The sequence below is a fragment of the Camelus ferus genome, chromosome 35 (genome assembly GCF_009834535.1).
Source record: "Camelus ferus isolate YT-003-E chromosome 35, BCGSAC_Cfer_1.0, whole genome shotgun sequence".
Classification (NCBI taxonomy): domain Eukaryota; kingdom Metazoa; phylum Chordata; class Mammalia; order Artiodactyla; family Camelidae; genus Camelus; species Camelus ferus.
In genome coordinates this window covers 23550208-23569001 of record NC_045730.1, presented here as the reverse complement: position 1 = coordinate 23569001, position 18794 = coordinate 23550208, and the positions used below count along the sequence as shown (strand labels likewise).

The following is an 18794-nucleotide window of genomic DNA, read 5'->3' as shown; positions in this document are numbered from 1 at the left end:
GATTTAAAGACATACAGATGGCCAGTAAGCACATGAAAAGATGCTCAACATCACTAATCACCAGAGAAATGCAAATCAAAATTACAATGAGATATCACCTCACACCTGTCCAAGTAAGAATCAAAAAGACCATGAATAACAAATGTTGGCAAGGATGTGGAGAAAAAGGAAACCCTTGTACACTATTGGTGGGAATATAAATTGGTGTAGCCACTATGGAAAACAGTATGGAGATTCCTCAAAAAACTAAAAATAGAACTACCATATGACCCAGCAATTCCACTCCTGGCCATATATCCAGAAAATAAACAAAACCACTAATTTGAAAAGATACATGCACTTCAATGTTCATAGCAGCATTATTTATAACTGCCAAGATTTGGAAGCAACTGAAATGTCCATCAGCAGATGAATGGGTAAAGAAGATATGGTATTTACATAGAATTGAATACTACTCAGCCATAAAAAAGAATGAAATTTTGCCACTTACAACAATGTGGATAGACTAGGAGGTATTATGCTTAGTGAAATTAGTCAGACAGAGAAAGACAATACTGTATGTTATCACTTATATGTAGAATCTAAAAAATAAAACAAACTAGTAACAAAAAAAGAAGCAGACACAGATACAGAGAATAAACTAGTGGTTACCATGGGGAAAGAGAAGGGGGAGGGGCAGGGAAGGGGTAGGGGTTTAACAGGTACCAACTATTACATATAAAATAAATAAGTTACAAGGATATATTGTACAGCACAGGGAATATAGCCAATATTTTATTATAGCTATAATGGAGTATAATTAAAAATTGTGAATCACTATGTTGCACACCTGAAACTAACATAATATTGTCAATCAACTATACCTCAATAAAAACATTAAAAAATAAAGTACACAGGATGATGTACATAGGTTATGTATAAATACTTCATCATTTTATATAAGGGACTTGAACATGCATGGATTTTCGTATCGGTAGGGGTCCTGGAATCAGTCCCCCTCGGATACTGAGGGACTGCACAGTGCTATTTCTGAGTCCTGCAAACATTCCTGCAGCAGCTGCCCATGAGCAATGTGGACAGGCTCTTTGACAATTACCAGAGGCATCCTGTCACTCTGTTTATATGTAATTTATTCTAGAGTTAGCTCTTTCGTTGTACAATTTCCTCAACAGTAGCAGCTGACTTTATGCATCTGTGTCATGCCAACTGACATTTATCCTACAGTAACAGGGAAGCGGCAGGCCTGAGGGTCTGGAATAGACTGAGTTCAGTTTCTAACGTGTTCCATTTAAACAGTTTGAATTTTAGGTCTAGAGCAGTGCTGTCCAGTAGAAATGTAATGCAAGCCACATATGTAATATTACATTTTCTAGTCCCTCCAATATAAGAAAAGATAAAAAAGAAACAGGTAAAATTAATTTCAGTAATATATTTTCTTTAACCCAGTATATCCATGATATTATTATTTCAACATATAACCGATACACAATACTAATATTTTACATTATCTTTTTGGGGGTACTAAATCTTCAAACTCTAGTGTGTGTTTTTACACGTATGATACATCTCAATTTGGATTGGCCACATTTCAAGTTCTCAGTAGGTGGTTAGTGGTTTTCTTATTGGACAGCACAAGTCTGGAGACAGGGGAGAGGGGAAGGTTCGGGAAGTATCAGTGGAGAGCTATTAAGCCATGAACAAGGGTAGAGATGCTTTTGGCAGAGAGTTTAGAGAAGCCTGGGAAAGGTCTACATTTTCACTCACAGAGCATGTGAAGCAGGAAAAAGACCTGTCAAAGCAAAGTCAGGAATCAGCAGTTAACCAGGAGGAGTTCGAGAAGCCAAAGGAAGAACAGGTTTCCGAGGGTTTGTGTTTAAACGCTGCTAAGCAGTCAACAAGGACTTCCTGATTCAGTTCTGATGGAAAATAATCCTTGTGGTAGAACCTCTCCAGGTAGGAATCTCTTCTCCAGGAACATCTGATAAATGCCCTGCTCTGACGAGTACCATGGGATAGGAATGATTCAGTCCTTTTTCTCTTTATGATTTCACACAGACATCCTTCCCCGAGTATAAGCCCAGGGTCTTGTATCATTACAAATCCTCCTGAATGTGGAAGCAGAAGTGTTGGCAACAATATTGAAACCATGAGAAGTCTAGGAGATACAGCGAAGTTACTTGTCAATGACAACAAAACTGTAACTGAGGAAAGTGACAGAAAGAGGGGAAGAAGTGCAGGAACACTGAGCAAGACAAGCCCTTTCCTAAGACAGGAAAGTGATCAGATAGAGAGACGGTGAGACCGTAAGAGGCACGGAGCTCCCTTCCCCATGGTGACCTTCCGTTTGTTTTTGCACACGTCTATAGCCGGCAGATAGAAACTACCTATAACTTTCTGGAAGGCAGGAAATTGAAGAGATTGCCTACAATACGACCTGGAGCAGTCCCAGCAGGTGGCAGAGGGAGGGGAGAGGAGGCAATCTAGGGAGAGCTAAGAGAGTCCCTTGGCTGTTCCCAGACTTGGCACGCGTAGTGGCATCCCACAGTGACAGAAGATGAACCCAGAAGCTAACACACCCCTTGGTTTTTGAAGCCTGGTGCAGGGAAAGAAAAACACCACTAATGCTTTTGAGTCAAGTAAATGGGCTTTAGGTACCAAGATTCCCCTAGGCAGTCTCATTGTCCATATACAAGTCTGTGTAATTCATGTTTGATTGAACTATAATATTTTCTGTTAATTAAAACTCTTCACATAACCTTACGGTTGAGTACTTTCCTCACATTTCAGATATTCCTTGGAGTGCTGAGAATAGCCTGTTTGACTGATACGCAGTTAAATTAATTAGGAGGACTTCTAGGTGTCAGTGAATATAATACCACATAGAGAGCCATGGAAGACTTGTTTCCCATTGACTTTTTTCTTATTATGGTACTTGCACTTTTCCTTTAAAGTGAGAAAGAAATTTATGATTACTTAAGGGTTCCAGTAAGTTAGAATTTAGTTTATCATGTTTAATGTTATACATGTCACATGTTTTCCTTATTTCATTGTTATTTTTTAACTTAAAAATGTAATAGCTCTATTAAAGTATAGTTGACGTACACATGCACATAATTAAAGTATACAATTTGGTAAGTTTTGACATATATATGTGTATACTATACACACACATGCACAAACAAAATCATTATCAGATCAAGAAAGTGATCCCCCCAAAGTTTCCTGCTGCCCCATTGTAAACCCTCTCTCCTGCCTGTCTCTGTCCTGGGGCAACCACTGATCTGCTTTCTATCAATACAGACTAGTTTTTATAGATTAGCATTTTCTAGAACTTAACATAAATGGGATCACACAGTATGCAGTTTTTTGGCTTCTTTTGCTCAGCTTAATTATTTTCATATTCATCTCTGCTCTTACAGGTATCAATAGTTCATTCTTTTATTCCTGAGTAGTATTCCATTGAATAGATATACCACAATTTATGTATCCTTTCACTTTTAATGGAGTTTTGAATTATTTCCAATTTTGGGTTATTACAAATAAGTTGCTATGAATATTTGTGTACAAGTCTCGTGTGGGCATGTGCTTTCATTCCTCTTGGGTAAATACCTAGGAGTGATGGCTGGATCATACGATATAGGTATGTTTAACTTCTGAATAAATTGCCAAATCTGTTTTCTAAAGTAGTGGTGCCATTTTACATTCCTGCCAGCAGTGTACGGGGGCAGCCCCACCAACACTTGGTATAGTCAAGTCTTTTTATTTTAGACATTATTTTATATGAGACTTAGTCTAATCAGTGTGAAATGGTATCTCATGACTTCAATTTCAATTCTCCTAATGACTAACAATGTGGAACATCTTTTAATGTGTTTATATTCTAGCTCCATAACGCCTTTGGTAAAGCGTTCAAGTTTTTTGATCATTTTTCAATTTAGTTGTTTGTTTCCTTTTTATTGAGCGTTGAGAGTACTGTATGTATTCTCGATACAAGTCCTTTACCACGTGTGTAAGTTGCAAATATTTTCTCCCAGTTTGGAGCTAGTCTTTTTAATTCTCTTAGCTATGCCTTTTAAGCAGTAGATGTTCTTAACCTTTGATGAAGTCCAGTTAATCTTTTTTAAAAATGGATCGTTCTTTTGATGTTGTATCTGGTCACAGGGTCACATGGTCACAAGGATTTTCCATGTTTTCTCTTGTAAGTTTTACGCTTTTGGTTTTACATTTGAGTCTATGATCCTTTTTGAGTAAATCTCTGTTTATGATGCTAGGTATGAAATGAAGTTCATTTTGGGGGGAGCATAGGGGCATCATTTATTGAAAAGACTGCCCTTTCTCCACTGAATGTCTTTTGCAATTTTGGGAAAAAAAATCAATGAGTACATATCTGTTTTGTTCCCTTATTCTATTTGTCTATATTGATTCCAGTACCACACTGTCTTAATTACCATAGCTTTAATAAGCCTTAAAGTTAGGTAGTATAAGTCTCCCTACCTTACTGCCTTTTAAGAGTTGTTCTGGCTATTCTGGTTCTTTTACATTTCCATATGAACTTTAAAATCAGTTTGTCATTTTCCAGAGGAAATACCTCCTGAGATTTTGACTGGAATGGCATGAGGTCTATAGATCTTTTTGGAGAAAATTGATATTGTGACAATATTGAGTCTTCTGACCCATAAAAGGGACTCTTTCCATTAAATTAGATCTTATTTCGTATCCCTCAGCTACAGTCTGTAGCGCTTATCACATGGGTTTTCCACAACTTTTGTCAGATAGCATCTATGTAATCAATGTTTTTTAATGCTACAGTAAATATTTTTAAAATTTCGATTTCTGATTGTTTATGGCTATTCTATAGAAATATGATTGATTCTGTGTATTAATCTTAAATCCTGCATCCTTGTTAAACTCATTTATTTATTCTAGTAGGTTTTTGGAGATCCCGTCAGATTTTCTACATAGTCCAAGGGTAGCCACACTTTTTCTCTAAAGGGCCAGATGCTAAATATTTTAGGCTTTATGGATGGCATATAGTCTCTGCTGAGGTCCTTCTTTCTTTTATTGTTGCTGTAGGATGTAGTTGTTGTTGTTGTTATTATTACTTAAAACCATACAAAAATGCAAAAGCCATTCTTCATTCTGTAAGCCATACAAAAACAGATTGTGGTTTGCCAACTTCTCACATGAACAGTCATGTCATCTACAAATAAAGACTTTACCTTCTTTTCCAGCCTGGATGCCTTTCATTTATTTTTCTTGCCTGATTGCATTGGCCAGAAACTCTGTACAGTGTTGGAGAGAAGCCGCAAGAGCAGAGGTCTTAGTCTGATTCTTTGTCTTGGGATAATGCACTCAGTCTTTCACCATTAGGTTTAATGCTAGCTGTAGGTCTTTCTTGGATAACCTTTATCAGGTTAGGGAAGTTCTCTTCTGTTACTTCTCTGATGAGAATTTTTTATCAAGAACAGATGCTGGTTTTGTCAACTGCTTTTTCTATATCTATTGATGTCATCTTATGGTTTTTCTTTTTTAGTTTGTTGTTACGGAGAATTACATTAGTTTTCAAATGTTAAACCAACTCAGCATTCTTGAGATAAACCCACTCTGTCATGATGTCTTACCCTTTTAATACATTGTTGAACTTAATTTGCTGAAATATTGCTTAGAGTTTTGACTCTATATTCATTCTTATAGTATTATTTTCTTATCATGTCTTTCTCTGTTTTGCTATCAGGGTAATGCTGGCTCCAAGGAGTAAGCTGGGAAATATTCCTTCCTATTCAATTTTCCTGAAAGGTTTTATAGTCCTGGTATTATTTCTTCCTTAATGTCTGGTAGAATTCACAAGTGAAGTCATCTGGACCTAAAGTTTTCATTTTTGTAAGTTATAAAATTACAAATCCAATTTCTTTAATCAATATACGGCTGTTCAGGTTATTGATTTCTTCTTGAGTGAACTCATATCTTGTGTCTTTCAAGAATTAGTTCATTTCATCTAAATTGTGAATGTATTGTCCTAAAGTTGTTTAAAATATTCCCTTATCCTTTTAACATTTGGGGGGTGGGTAATTAGGTTTATTTATTTATTTTTGGAGGACGTACTGAGGACTGAACCCAGGACCTCCTGCATGCTAAGTATGCAGCTCTACCACTTGAGCTATAACCTCCCACCTCCTTATCCTTTTAATAGACATAGAATCTGTAGTTATGGTATCTTTTTCTCTCCTAATATTGGTAATTTTTGTCTTCTTTTCTATCCTGATCAATCTGGCTAGACGTCTATCAATTTTATTGATCTTCTCAAACAACCAATTTTATTTCATTGATTTCCTTTGTGATATTTATTATCTCCTATCTTTTAATTACTTTGGGGTTTCATGTTCTCTTGTCTAGTTTCTTAAAGTGGAAACTAAGGTAACTGATTTGACACCTTTATTATTTTATAATAAATATGCTTAGTTGTACAAATTCTCCTCTAATACTGCATCCCAGAAATTTTAAAAAGTTGTTTTCATTTTTATTCAGTTAAAAATACATTCTAATTTCCCTTTTGATTCCTCTTTGACCCATGGTTTATTTAGATGTGTGATATTTAGTTTCCAAATATTTGAGGATTTTCCGGTGGCCTTTCTGTTACTGATTTATAATTGAATTCCACTGTAGTCAGAGAATACACATTGTATTACTTGAATATTTTTAAAACATTTGAGACTTGTTCTATGGCCCAGAATATGGTTTATCTTGTTAGTGTTCCAAGTACACTTGAAAAAAATGAATATTCTAATGTGGTTGGGGTAAAGTGCCCTATAAAATTTAATAAGGTCAAGTTGGTTAATATTATTGTTCAAGTATTCTCCATCTTTACTGATTTTATGATGATTTGTTCTACCAATTATTGTGGATTTGCCAATTTCTCCTTGCAGTTCTATCAGTTTTTTTGTTTTTTTTTCCTTTGTGTATTTCTAAGCTCTCTTATTAGGTACATAAATATTTAGGAATAGTGTGTCCTCTTAATGACTCCTTTATCACTATGAAATGATCTTTATCCCTGGTCGTATTCTTTGTTTTGGAATATACCTTTTCTGCTACTAATAGAAATACTACTGCTTTTTTTTTTTTTTTTTTTGGTTAGTACTAGCATGCTAAATTCTTTAGCTTTTTCTATCCACTTACCTATTTGTGTATCTTTATTTAAAGTGGCTACTTACAGGCAGCATATGGTTGAGGCTTCCTTTTTTATTCAAATCACAGTCTCTACCTTTTGGGGGGAATTGTGGGGGGTTTTAAGCTATTTATGTTTAATGTGCTATTGACATGATTGGCTTTAAACATATCATCTTACTTGTTTTCTATTTTTCCCATCTATTCTTTCTTTTCATTTTCTGTCTTCTCTTGGGTTAATTAATTTTTTTTATTATTCTGGTTTAGTCTGTTTGTTACCTTATTATAGTTGTGATTCACTGCTGTTACTTTATCGATTGGTTTAGACTTTACAGTATACACATTTAATTCAGCACAGTAGTGTACCTTCAAGCTACAGTATACATACAAACATATAGTTTGAGAATCATACAACATACTTCCATTTCTGTCCTCCCAGCTTTTGTGCTACTGTTGCCGTGCACTTGGCACCTACATATAATACGAAATGCACAATACATTGTTTTTGTTTTGGGCTGTAAATAATTATCTTCGACAGAGATTTAAATCAACAGGAAAAAGTACTATTTATTCCTTTCTGTAGTGCAGGTTTTCATCTGGTGTTATGTTCTTTCTGCCCAAAGGACTTCTAGCATTTCTTGTAGTACGTTCTGTTGATGATAAATTCTTTCAGCTTTTGTATGTCTAAAAAAAGACTTTATTTTGTCTTTGTTTTTGAAAGATATTTTTCTAGGTGTAGAATTTCACACTGACTTTTTTTCCTTTCCGAACTTTAAACATGTTGCTCCATTTTATTCTCACTTCCGTTGTTTCTGAGAAGAAATCTGCTATCTTCCTTCTGTTGGTTCATCTGTATGTCGTATGTCTTTTTTCTCTGACTTCTAAATTTTATTATGTTCACTGATTTTTGAGCAACTTGATTATAATGTGCCTTGGTGTTGTTTTCTTCATGTTTCTTGTGCTTGAAGTTTGTTGAGCTTCTTGGATCTGTGGGCTTCTAGGTGCCATCAAACTTGGAAATTTTCAAGGCTTTATTTATTCACGTTCCTTCTCCCCTTCTCTTTCTGCTGTCCTCTGGACACTCCATTTCACCTGTATTTGGCTCCTTGAAATTTTCCCACTGCTCCCTAAGGTGCTGTTAATTTTTTTTATTCTTTTTTCCTTCTCTGTGTTTTAATTTGGGATATTTCTATTTCTGCGTCCTTAAGTTCGGTAATCTTTTTCTTTTGCAATGTTTAATTTGCATTTATTTCCATCCAGTGTGTTTTACATTTCTGATACTATAATTTTCACCTCTCAAAATTCAATTTGGGTCTTTCTGTGTATCACTCGTGTCTCTACATAACATGTTGAGTCTTCCTTCTGACTTCCTGTATGTATGAAATCCAGTTCCAGTATCATTTCTGGGTTGCTATCAATTGATTGACTTTTCTTTTTATCATGGGTCACTGGATGTCAGACAGTGAATTTTAATGTGTTGGGTGTTGGATATCTTTTTTCTTTTTTTGTATTCCTATAAATATTCTTGAGGTTTGCTCTGGCATGCAGTTATGTTACTCTGAAACAAATTGATCCATTCAGTTCTTGATTTTATACTTTGTTAGGAAAACCAGAGAAGTGCTAGTTCTTCCCCACTATTGAAGCAAGAGCCTTCTGGTTGCTCTACCTGACACCCCATAAATTATGATGTCTTCCACCCTGAGGGTGGGACTGGGCACTACTTTTCACTGGCTGTGGACTTCAGAGACTGTCCATCTGATCTTCCCGGTGGCCCTTTTCCTTCCTCAAGTCATTTCCTTGCACACAGGTGATGGTGAGTACTGCACTGAAGACTCGGGGGGACACTTGCTACAGAGCCCCAGAGTTGTGTGTTAAACTCCCTCCTCCCCAGGAATTTTCCCTGAAGACTCTGGTCCTCGTGGTTCCCCAGACTCCCAGCTCTTATCTTCCAGCTCAGGGAGACAACCAGCTTTGTGTGGGTTCTCTCCCTGCACTGCAATCTGTAAACTCTCTCCAGACAGCAGACTTTCTCTCAGCAGTAAGTTCTCCAGGCAGTAGGCTGATACAACCATAGGGCTAACCATTTTATGTTTCCCTTCTCTCAGAGATCACTGTGCTTTATTGTCTGATGTCCAGTCACTGGAAAGCCACTGGGTTTTTTTGTTTTTGTGTTTTTTCCCCCCCATTTTCAAATTACTTGAGACAGGAAGGTAAATCCAGTCGCTGTTGCCCTATCTTGGTGTGAAGCAGAACTCTTATTCTCCTTTTAGATTTTCTCTTACATAACACACTCATAGAAAGCGATAGTTGGTAGAGGTGAGTTAGCTGTTTTTTAAACACGTGTTTTGTAGGTGAGGAAACTAAGGCCCAGGTAAGCGAAGTCCCTAAAAACCACACAATCAACACAGGGTATAACATGATTTATGACTGTGATGTCTAGTTTTGTGCTGTTTCCAGTAGATGAGTGAATTTCAAACTGTGTCTCAGAGACCCTTAGGGTTCTCCCAGGGGAGATCAGTGCCTGGTACTCAGGCCCTGGGATGGGGGGCCAGGCAGGGAGTAGTCACCTACCTCAATTACAGCAGCTAATTTTCCTATTTTGTATATTGAAATGGGGCATGAGATTTGCTTCAAAAAAGTTTTGGCTGCTTTAAAAAGAATCAAAACTTACTGCACTAGGCCATGCCGCCCTTTAATTGTTCTATTTATAAAATCTAATAGGAGCCTTCCTTTTCATATCTATCTGTTTAGCACTTTGCTAGGAAAGTTTACAAAATTAGAACCTCTCCAGGACAAATTAAGGATGCTAATCTTAATTCTCTGTGTTCTGACAAATTACATGCAGATAAAAATCTGGTATCAGAATGACTCTTTAAAGCACTTATCTTGGTCTGAGTTTTCCCTGGAGAGCTCCAGGCCACGCCTTTCCCCTTGAGGTGATCACTGGTCTTCCAAAATATTCGGGGAGCCCTTGGGAGAAATTGCATGTGCCTAAGAGGGTCTGAGATAATAGACTGGTGTCTCTCTCATCCATGCCAGCTCTGCTTCACTATAATGAATACATCTCACCTCTGACAGGTCACCACCACCCCAACCGCAGCAAAATGAATTTCCCAACCCTTCTTGAAAGCTAAAGGTGAGAAAAGGAGAAAAAGGGAGCTGCGTTTAAGTGTAGCAAAGGTGCTCAATAGTAAGGAAAGTAGTATCATTTCCATTTATTCAGCTTTCGATGTGCTGATTCTGTTTTCCCTAAAAGCGCACTTACATATATTCTCTCCTTCCATCTTCTCCATTATCCAGTGAGATGGGAATGGCCATCGTCTCCATTTTACAGATCAAGAAAGGGAGTCCCACAGAGGTTATGTGACTTGCCCCAGATCACCCAGGTCCTAAGGAAAGGACTCAAGAAATCTGGCTCCAGAGTCTGTTCTCTTAACGCCCCGGTGAGGACGGGCTGCAGTGTCCTGGGAGTGGGCGCCGGTGCTCAGGGCTGGTGTGAAGGACTAAGTCTGGTCGGGGAACTGCGTTGCGAGGCAGAGCAGCTGTGTGGGAAGGCAGAGGAAGGAGTGGGACGTGGCAGCGGACATGCTTGTTTTACGCTGGGCGGTGCCTGTTGCCGTCACAGCCCTCACACTCTCTCCTCACTTATGTCCCAAATGCTGTATTTTTCTCCCGAGTCTTCATGGTTTCCAGCCTCTCTTGCTGCCTTGCAGCGTTTGCATATTCTTAATGTATCCCAATTAAATATTATTACTAGAAAGAGTTATAGTATATAAAGGTAAAACCAGATGATTTTGTGCTTTAAAAAAATTACATTTCTCATCTTTACCTAGACTTTAATGTATGTAGCTATTTTTTCCAAAAGTAATGATATATTAGTTAATACTGGCTGATTTAGTTAATATGAGTGGTATTTTATGCTGTGTGTGTGTGTGTGTGTATACTTGACATTTTTTAGAATTAAGAAAATTGAAACTATAATTCCCAAATACATGAGCTTTGGGCTTCATTGAAACCTTTTCACGAGAGGTCAAGGCTAGTGGGTGGGATTGGGGAGGGAGAGAGGGGTTGAGCTGTCCCTTGGAGAGCCCTCGCTTTATTGGGCCCCCGGCTTGGGGCCCCTTCCTTCCCCATGGCGGGACACCTGGCTTTGGACTTCGCCTTCTCGCCACCGCCGGGCGGTGGAGGCGATGGGCCAGGAGGGCCAGAGCCAGGCTGGGTTGATCCTCGGACCTGGCTGAGCTTCCAGGGGCCTCCTGGTGGGTCAGTAATTGGGCCGGGGGTTGGGCCGGGGGCCGAGGTGTGGGGGCTTCCCCCGTGACCCCTGCCCTATGACTTCTGTGGAGGGATGGCCTACTGTGGACCTCAGGTTGGTGTGGGGCTGGCGCCCCAAGGCGGCCTGAAGCCCCCTCAGCCCGAGGCCGCGGCGGGAGCTGGGGTGGAGAGCAACTCCGAGGGGGCCTCCCCGAGCCCTGGGCCGCCCCGGCTGGCGCCGGGAAGCTGGACAAGGAGAAGCAGGCGCCAAGCCCCGAGGAGTCCCAGGACATCAAAGCTCTTCAGAAGGACCTGGCACAATTTGCCAAGCTTCTGAAGCAGAAGAGGATCACCCTGGGATACACCCAGGCCGATGTGGGGCTCACCCTAGGGGCTCTCTCTGGGGAAGTGTTCAGCCAAACAACCACCTGCCGTTTTGAGGCTCTGCAGCTCAGTTTCAAGAACGTGTGCAAGCTGTGGCCCCTGCTGCAGAGGTGGGTGGAGGAAGCCGACAACGACGAGAATCTACAGGAGGTATGCAAAGCAGAGACCCTCGTGCAGGCCCGGGAGAGAAAGCGGACGAGTATCGAGAACCGAGTGAGAGGCAACCTGGAGAGCATGCTCCTGCAGTGCCCCAAACCCACCCCGCAGCAGATCAGCCACATCGCCCAGCAGCTCGGGCTTGAGAAGGATGTGGTCCGAGCGTGCTTCTGCAACCGTCGCCAGAAAGGCAAACGATCAAGCAGTGACTGTTCTCAACGAGAGGATTTGGAGGCTGCTGGGTCGCCTTGCTCAGGGGGACCAGTATCCTTTCCTCTGGCACCAGGGCGCACTTTAGTACCCCGGGCTGCGGGGGCCCTCACTTCACCGCACTGTGCTCCCCGGTCCCATTCCCTGAGGGTGAGGCCTTTCCCTCGGTGTCTGTCACCACTCTGGGCTCTCCCATGCATTCAAACTGAGGTGCCTACCCTTCCCAGGAATGGGGTGGAGGGCAGAGGAAGGGGAGTGCTAGGGAGAGAACCCTGGGGTTTGTACCAGGGCTTTGGGATTAAGTTCTTCAGTCACTAAGAAAGGAATTGGGAACACAAAGGGTGTGGGGCAGGGAGTTTGGGGTAACTGATTGGAGGGAAGGTGAAGTTCAATGATGCTGTTGATTTTAATCCCCACATCGCTAATCACTTTGTGCTTAAATAAAGAAGCCTGGGACCCGGTAGATGGGGTGGGGGGAGAACCTTTTCACTAATCTGTAACAAGTTTCTAGGTCTACATGAGCTATATTTCAAAATTCCAAGATCTTTGTAACAATCACCTTTCATATATATTATTTTTACTTTTAAAAACATCTCCCACCACCAAGGGGCATACTTCTAGGTACTATAAATAGCATTAATTATGACATTATAGAAGGGGAAGTCCCTAGTAAAAGAAATTAAATTGGAAATTGAAGTTAAACCTGGAAACTTGGGACAAAAATCTCAGGCCTCTTAGCATATCATGAATAATACTGTCCTTTCTTAAAGTCATATGACTTCTTATGGGTCAGAACTCTCATATCTTCTTACCCAATATTATGGTATTAGGGACCCCCCCCCCAGTTATTCCTGGGCCACATTAACGTACTGTGGTCCATTACAGCAGCATTCCCAAAGTGTGGTCCACAGTCCACCCATCTAGAAGCAATATGGGGTTTGTTTAAAAATACGGAGGTTGCTGGGCCATAACCTAAATCAACTGACACAGAGTCTCCATGGATAATAACCCAGGAAACTGTATTTGAACCAAGCTCCTAAGTGAGGGGGAAGCACACAGAAGTTTGAGAACCACTGATCCACCAGAGTTTCCATGGCAAGAGTGCCAGACCATCACTGACATCTGTCACCCCCTGATGCTCCAAAGTCAGCCTCTTCAAAGGAAAAGATTAGAGAACCGTAGAGATGATGGCTGTACTGCACAGAAAGCTGAATCCACCCAAAAAAGACTGCACACTCAGAATGCTCCAGTGAGTGATGGCATGCTGAGCAGGGAGAGTGTGGCTCTGGTCTTCGTGCAGTTAGCACCAGCAGGCAGTGGTGGTGCTCCACTCTGCAGCCCCCCTGCAGGCGTGGAGACAGTCTCAGAGGCAAGACAAGGAGGAGGACTTTCTGGTAATCCTCTAAAAACATAATTTCCTCTAGCTGAGAGAAGACCGAATTTGTGTGTTACCTACTTCACAATACTATCTTCAAAGCTGGAAGCTTTGAAAACAAGAATATAAGATCTGACCCAGAATGCCAGACCCCTGGCCAATGCAATTAATTTAATTGCTCTTGAAAGGATATCAAAGTATATGTTGCAAGATTGTCCCCTAGAACAGTGCTTCTTGACCCTTCTTCCTGTCAGCAGAAAAACATGCAATGTTTGTTGATGGAAAAAACTGCTTGTGGCCAGGAGGTGATGGGTCTAGGGCCCTTCCTTGCCCTCACCTGGAGGGCTAAGGACTTGCTATTCAAAGTGAGGTCCCAGACCCTGGGCAGCACAGGGGTGCTTGTGAGAAATGCACAACCTCAGACCGTCTGCCAGCCCTGCTGGATCAGCACCTGAATTTTAACAAGATCCCCAGATGATTCATACCCACAGTAAAGGTTGAGAAGCTCGGGAAGGCACACGCTCTGACGCAAACTTAGAAAAAGGAATCAAACAATTCTGAACGATTTCTTCCATGACTGCCTTTATTAGCTATTCAAATTTGATACAGTTTTAGCATTTTCTACAAAGTTGACTTAGATTTAATTTTTATACCCTTATAAAATTTTTTATATGAATTGCTAAAATTCCTGATTTGAGATCAGAACATGTGGTCACCGTAACTTTTCTAAGTTCTTCTTAGGTATTTCATATATTTATTCCAAACTGCCGTTTAACCAAGAAAATCCTTAAGTCTTCCACCCTCAGTATAAAGTAATCTTTTATTTTCCCTAACGTTGCTGACTTCATAGTGGAGAGGACACCCTTTTGTCCTAATATCCTGGAATTTGAAGAACTGGTTCATACTACGTGTATGCTTAATTAATTCATTAAGTGTAGAAGCTAAATTTTATAGTTACTTCTCAGGTGATCATAAATATAAAAAATCACTTTCCATCAGCCAGTTACTCTTCCGCTCTGTTAGGCTGTGTAGCACACCACAGCATCCACTATAATTGTGCTTATCTGCTACAAATGTATATAATTGTATTCATTCTCCACAACTGTTTCCAAGGAGACAAATTACTATTATTATTCATTCAGCTGAATCTCTTCCTAACCCTCAGGATTTTCATGTGCAGATTTGTGTGCAGATAGGCTGTTTCTATTTTATTTTTAAGACTTTATACTCCACAAGTGGCTTCAGCCTATTTTTTTTTTAAATGATGACACCAGTTTCTAATTTATTCCAGATACGGTTTCCTAATTTATTTTCCATGCCAATTTCTAGCTTATTCTAGGGAATATGTTATTTTACATATCATTTCAGACATTGGTCACAAATTATATAGTATTTATCCAGCTCCTGAAAAATTTGTGAATGGGCAATTTGAACATGAAACTTTTTTTTAGAATCCTGGACCTATTAGAATGAGAATGAGTTGGGTCTATTACAACTGGTGCTTCTGTGAGCATTCCTGACATGATTTTTTGGTGGACATAAGCACTGATTGGGTATATGCTGAGGAGAAGAATGCTAGCTCAAAGGGTATGTGTATGATTGATTTTAGTAATTGTTAAATTAAGTTATGTACTTTTACTCCACTGACATCATGCCAGATGGAAGTTCAAATGTAAAACTTGGAAAAATATTTTTATTCAGAATTTTAATCAATTATCTGACTTTCTTTCCCTTTCAGTTTATCATTTAAATTTATTTAAATATTTTACTGTGAGAAATTATTTTTTGGTTTCTACGAAGTTAATCTGGAAATGGGCCATGTTTTTATAGAATCTTTTAAAAGGTAATTTCATATGCATTTGAATTCCCCTCTTAATAAATTACTGCTTCAAATGGTAGAAGACTGATAACTATTTGCAAAAAGAGGTGATTCCATCCTACTCCATCCTGATATATTGGTTATTAATTTATTGAAATCAGAGGAAAATATGCATTGCTAATTGGAGGCAAAACCTCTTAAAAAGTGTAGTCAAGAATGACCACGTATGCTTAGCGCTGGTCCAGGAAATGACTCCCCCTTCGAAAGGGTACTCCTTTTTCACAGAAATAGAATAAAGGTAGGGTATACAGATTCTGCACACAGGCAGGACCTGGCCTTCTTCTCACCACTCCCAGAATTCAGGAGGAGAGGGTAACACCAAGAGTTTCATACCCCTTTTAGGCACTATTAGAAGGATCTGGTCGAAAACAAGTACATGGACAAAATAATTACCAGTTTGCCGAATGCTATGAAGGAAACAAACTGGGCTGCATGGAGAGTCACAGAGGGATAACCTACTTTAGACCAGGAAGTCAGAGAAAGCATCTTGGAGCAGGTGCAGCTCAGCAAGACACACAGAATGAAGAGAGAAGGATTTACAGACAGAAAGTATGTGCAGAGGGCACAAGCTGGGATGTGCGTAGAGATTCTGAGGAACTGTGAGAAGAGCAGGGCAGCTGAGGCTGCGAGAGGGGATGGAGAGTGACGCAGATGTGTCAGGAGAGCTGGATGGGGGCTGCATGGCATGGGGACTGCCAGGCCAGAGAAAGAATTGAGATTTTATTCTGGTGTACTGAGAAGCCATCAAAAACATGTCATGAGAACAGTGACATGACTCCCATTTGTGGCTCTAGAAGACCTCTCTTGGAGGCATGCAGGGAGCTGGCCAGAGAGTGGAAGCAAAGAGCCCGCTAGCGCTGGTGAGCTGGTCAGTGTGTGAGAGCATGGTGGCCCGGACAGGGCTTCGCTGCAGATTGGATGAGAAATTAAGGGAATAGGAAGAACTAGGGATCCATTCACAAACATCTTCCCCTGCTAGAAAGAGGGAAACAGCCATAGTGATGATCATAGTGCTGGCATGCCCATTCTCATCTTAAATTTCACCAAATAATTTGGAGTTACCTGTTAAAAGAATAGTTAGCAAATATTAGACTATTAGGCTTAATAATAAGAGACTACAGTGCTTTTCTTAGACTAATATTTGGTTAATATAAATAGTTGTATGTATTTTGTAAAATACATACTATAGGATAATCTCTTCTTCAAAAAGCAGCCGGTTACCGAGTGTTTGCCACTGGGCTGGGTGCTTTATTCCTTCTCTCACTGTATTCACAGTCACCTTGGGATGCAGGGTTTACTGTCCCCATTTTAAAGATGAGGAAGCTTCAGTCCAATAGTCTCAGTGATGTGCCCAGTGCCCCGCAGATACAATGCAGGATCCATCAGGATTTGATGAATTGCAAACAGCACGAACAACTTGAAGAAGCTGAGGCACCAAACAGGATACATGGACGTTGGACAGATCTCACAAGCCAGAAAGCAGAGCCCTCAGAAGATGTTGGAGAAAGGCCCCTGGCATTTTTTTTTTTTTTTTTAGCATCTTTTCTTTCATCTGCTCTCTCTCCTCCTTTCTATATCTGTTTCATTTTATTCTTTCTCAGATTCCGCTCCGTTTCTCCACATTTGTCTCCATTGTTGCCGTGAGGTTTACTCTCCGGTCACCCAGGGAGGTCACATATTATTTTCACTTTCAATTCAAACATCTCAGGGAAAGGAATCTGATTGGCTCAGTTTGGGAAAAGTACTCATCCTTAGGCCAATCAACTGGGGACAAGAAAGCAGTGTGGTGTCTTAAAAATGGCTCCCAAGGCTGCCGCTGGGGGTGAGGGACAAGGACAGTTAGGAGCATTCCTGGTGAGCTGGGAAGATACTTGTAAAGGTGTATACTCATGTGACAAGCCATGATTTAGAGTTCTGGACCAAACGACATGAGAAATTGTTAGGTCAACTGACACTCACTGTCTTTTATTATCATGCTGTTATTGGCAGTGTTTTAGAGTTACATATACTGTTGTTATGACATTATCATTGCAAGTCTTTCGAAGATGTACAGAGGCCACTTCACCCCACACTTTTAAAATGTTGTGCCTTGTTTGTTAAAATTATAAATTCCTGCTAACAGCTTTGGCCAGCTCTATTTATTATTTATTTTTATTAAAGGACTCTTTCATAAGGCAAGCTTTGTGAGTTAAAGGGATGTAAATTATAAAATGTGAGAGGTAATTATTTATAATTTTTATTGAAAATATTCCAGACCTAGCTATTGCCAACTGCTGGTATGGATTTAGCATTCTGAAATTTAAGCAGTAACTTCTGGCTCTTTTTTTGTCAAATACTTTGTGATTAGATTATTATACTGTCAACCTAAGTTTAAGACACTTCTTCACCATTTAAAAATCTATGCAAAACAGTCTTCATTTTATGCACATATAAACCTGTGAAGCATTCACATGTTGATTTTGGGATTTCAAACTTGGCACATTATAGATTCTTATTTTTATATCTGTCACTCTTGGCTCCAAACTTTAAATTGAAACCACAGGGTTTATCTGGCTCTCATACCTAAGCTAATGTTTTTCCCTTGCTTTAAATTAGCTGCTACTTAATGATTAAGAAAGAGTGTGCTAGATGGCAAATAACATCAGAACAATAGTATACCCAAGTCACTGTCAGCTGTACAAAGGCTACTTGAATTTTTGGCTTTTTAAAAACCCCAAAACTGCCCATTGTGTTGCATTCAAAAACTTCATAGCAACAGGTGAATGCTCTAATTTTTAAATTTTTCTTTAGTTTTGTGTAAACCAATGAAAGGTCAAAACAAAAAGTCATTTCCATCCAAGTTGCATCTAAGACCTCTCAGGTGTGAGCCTCCCTTCCTGAGTTTGGTGAAGCCAGAAACCGTGGCCTTGATTTCTGTTCTTGAACATCATATTTTTAGAGATTGTTTCTTACACATCCTAGTAAGTTTACAATAAAATCACTGCCGGGTGAGAAAAAAAATTAGGGTTAAAGAGTATTGGAGTCCATGAAGTTTAGATTCAGGGCTGGAGAGTTCTTCTCCTTAACTTAATCGTGTTACCAAAATTAGGAACATCGGCTGCATTACAGTTTTTCTGATCACACACACAAAAAGAAAATGACGCACTGGGTAACTTATCTTGTCTAAAGTGTACGGTCCGGGACCCATCAAATTTAAACAGGTTTGGCTATCAAGGTGATAGCCTGGCATAAGACACTGTTGGCACACATCAAAGAATCTTTTGGTCTCAGAAAAAGTCACTTTTCCTGCCGAGCTGTAGATCTGTTGGAGCCTTCAACAGTAGCTGTGCCCTGAAGCTTTTCTGGTGATAAATGATCCGTTTCAAATAAAGGAAA

The 18794-nt window shown here is 39.9% G+C and overlaps 1 protein-coding gene and 1 pseudogene across 3 annotated transcripts in view; both read left to right on the top strand.

The window, feature by feature from the left end:
• Positions 1–18794, top strand: part of ARMC4 (armadillo repeat containing 4) — a 141271-nt gene that overhangs the window by 85029 nt on the left and 37448 nt on the right. Inside the window, exon 15 of one of the 3 annotated variants that reach the window (XM_032473530.1) lies at positions 10462–10934. The exons of the other annotated variants lie outside the window; for them this stretch is intronic. Within the exon in view, the coding sequence (XP_032329421.1) occupies positions 10462–10464 (3 nt within the window). The 3' untranslated portion in view covers positions 10465–10934. Of the gene's footprint in view, positions 1–10461; positions 10935–18794 lie in introns of those variants that run through there. 3 annotated transcript variants of the gene reach the window in all.
• On the top strand, positions 11214–12673 carry LOC102504016 (annotated as a pseudogene).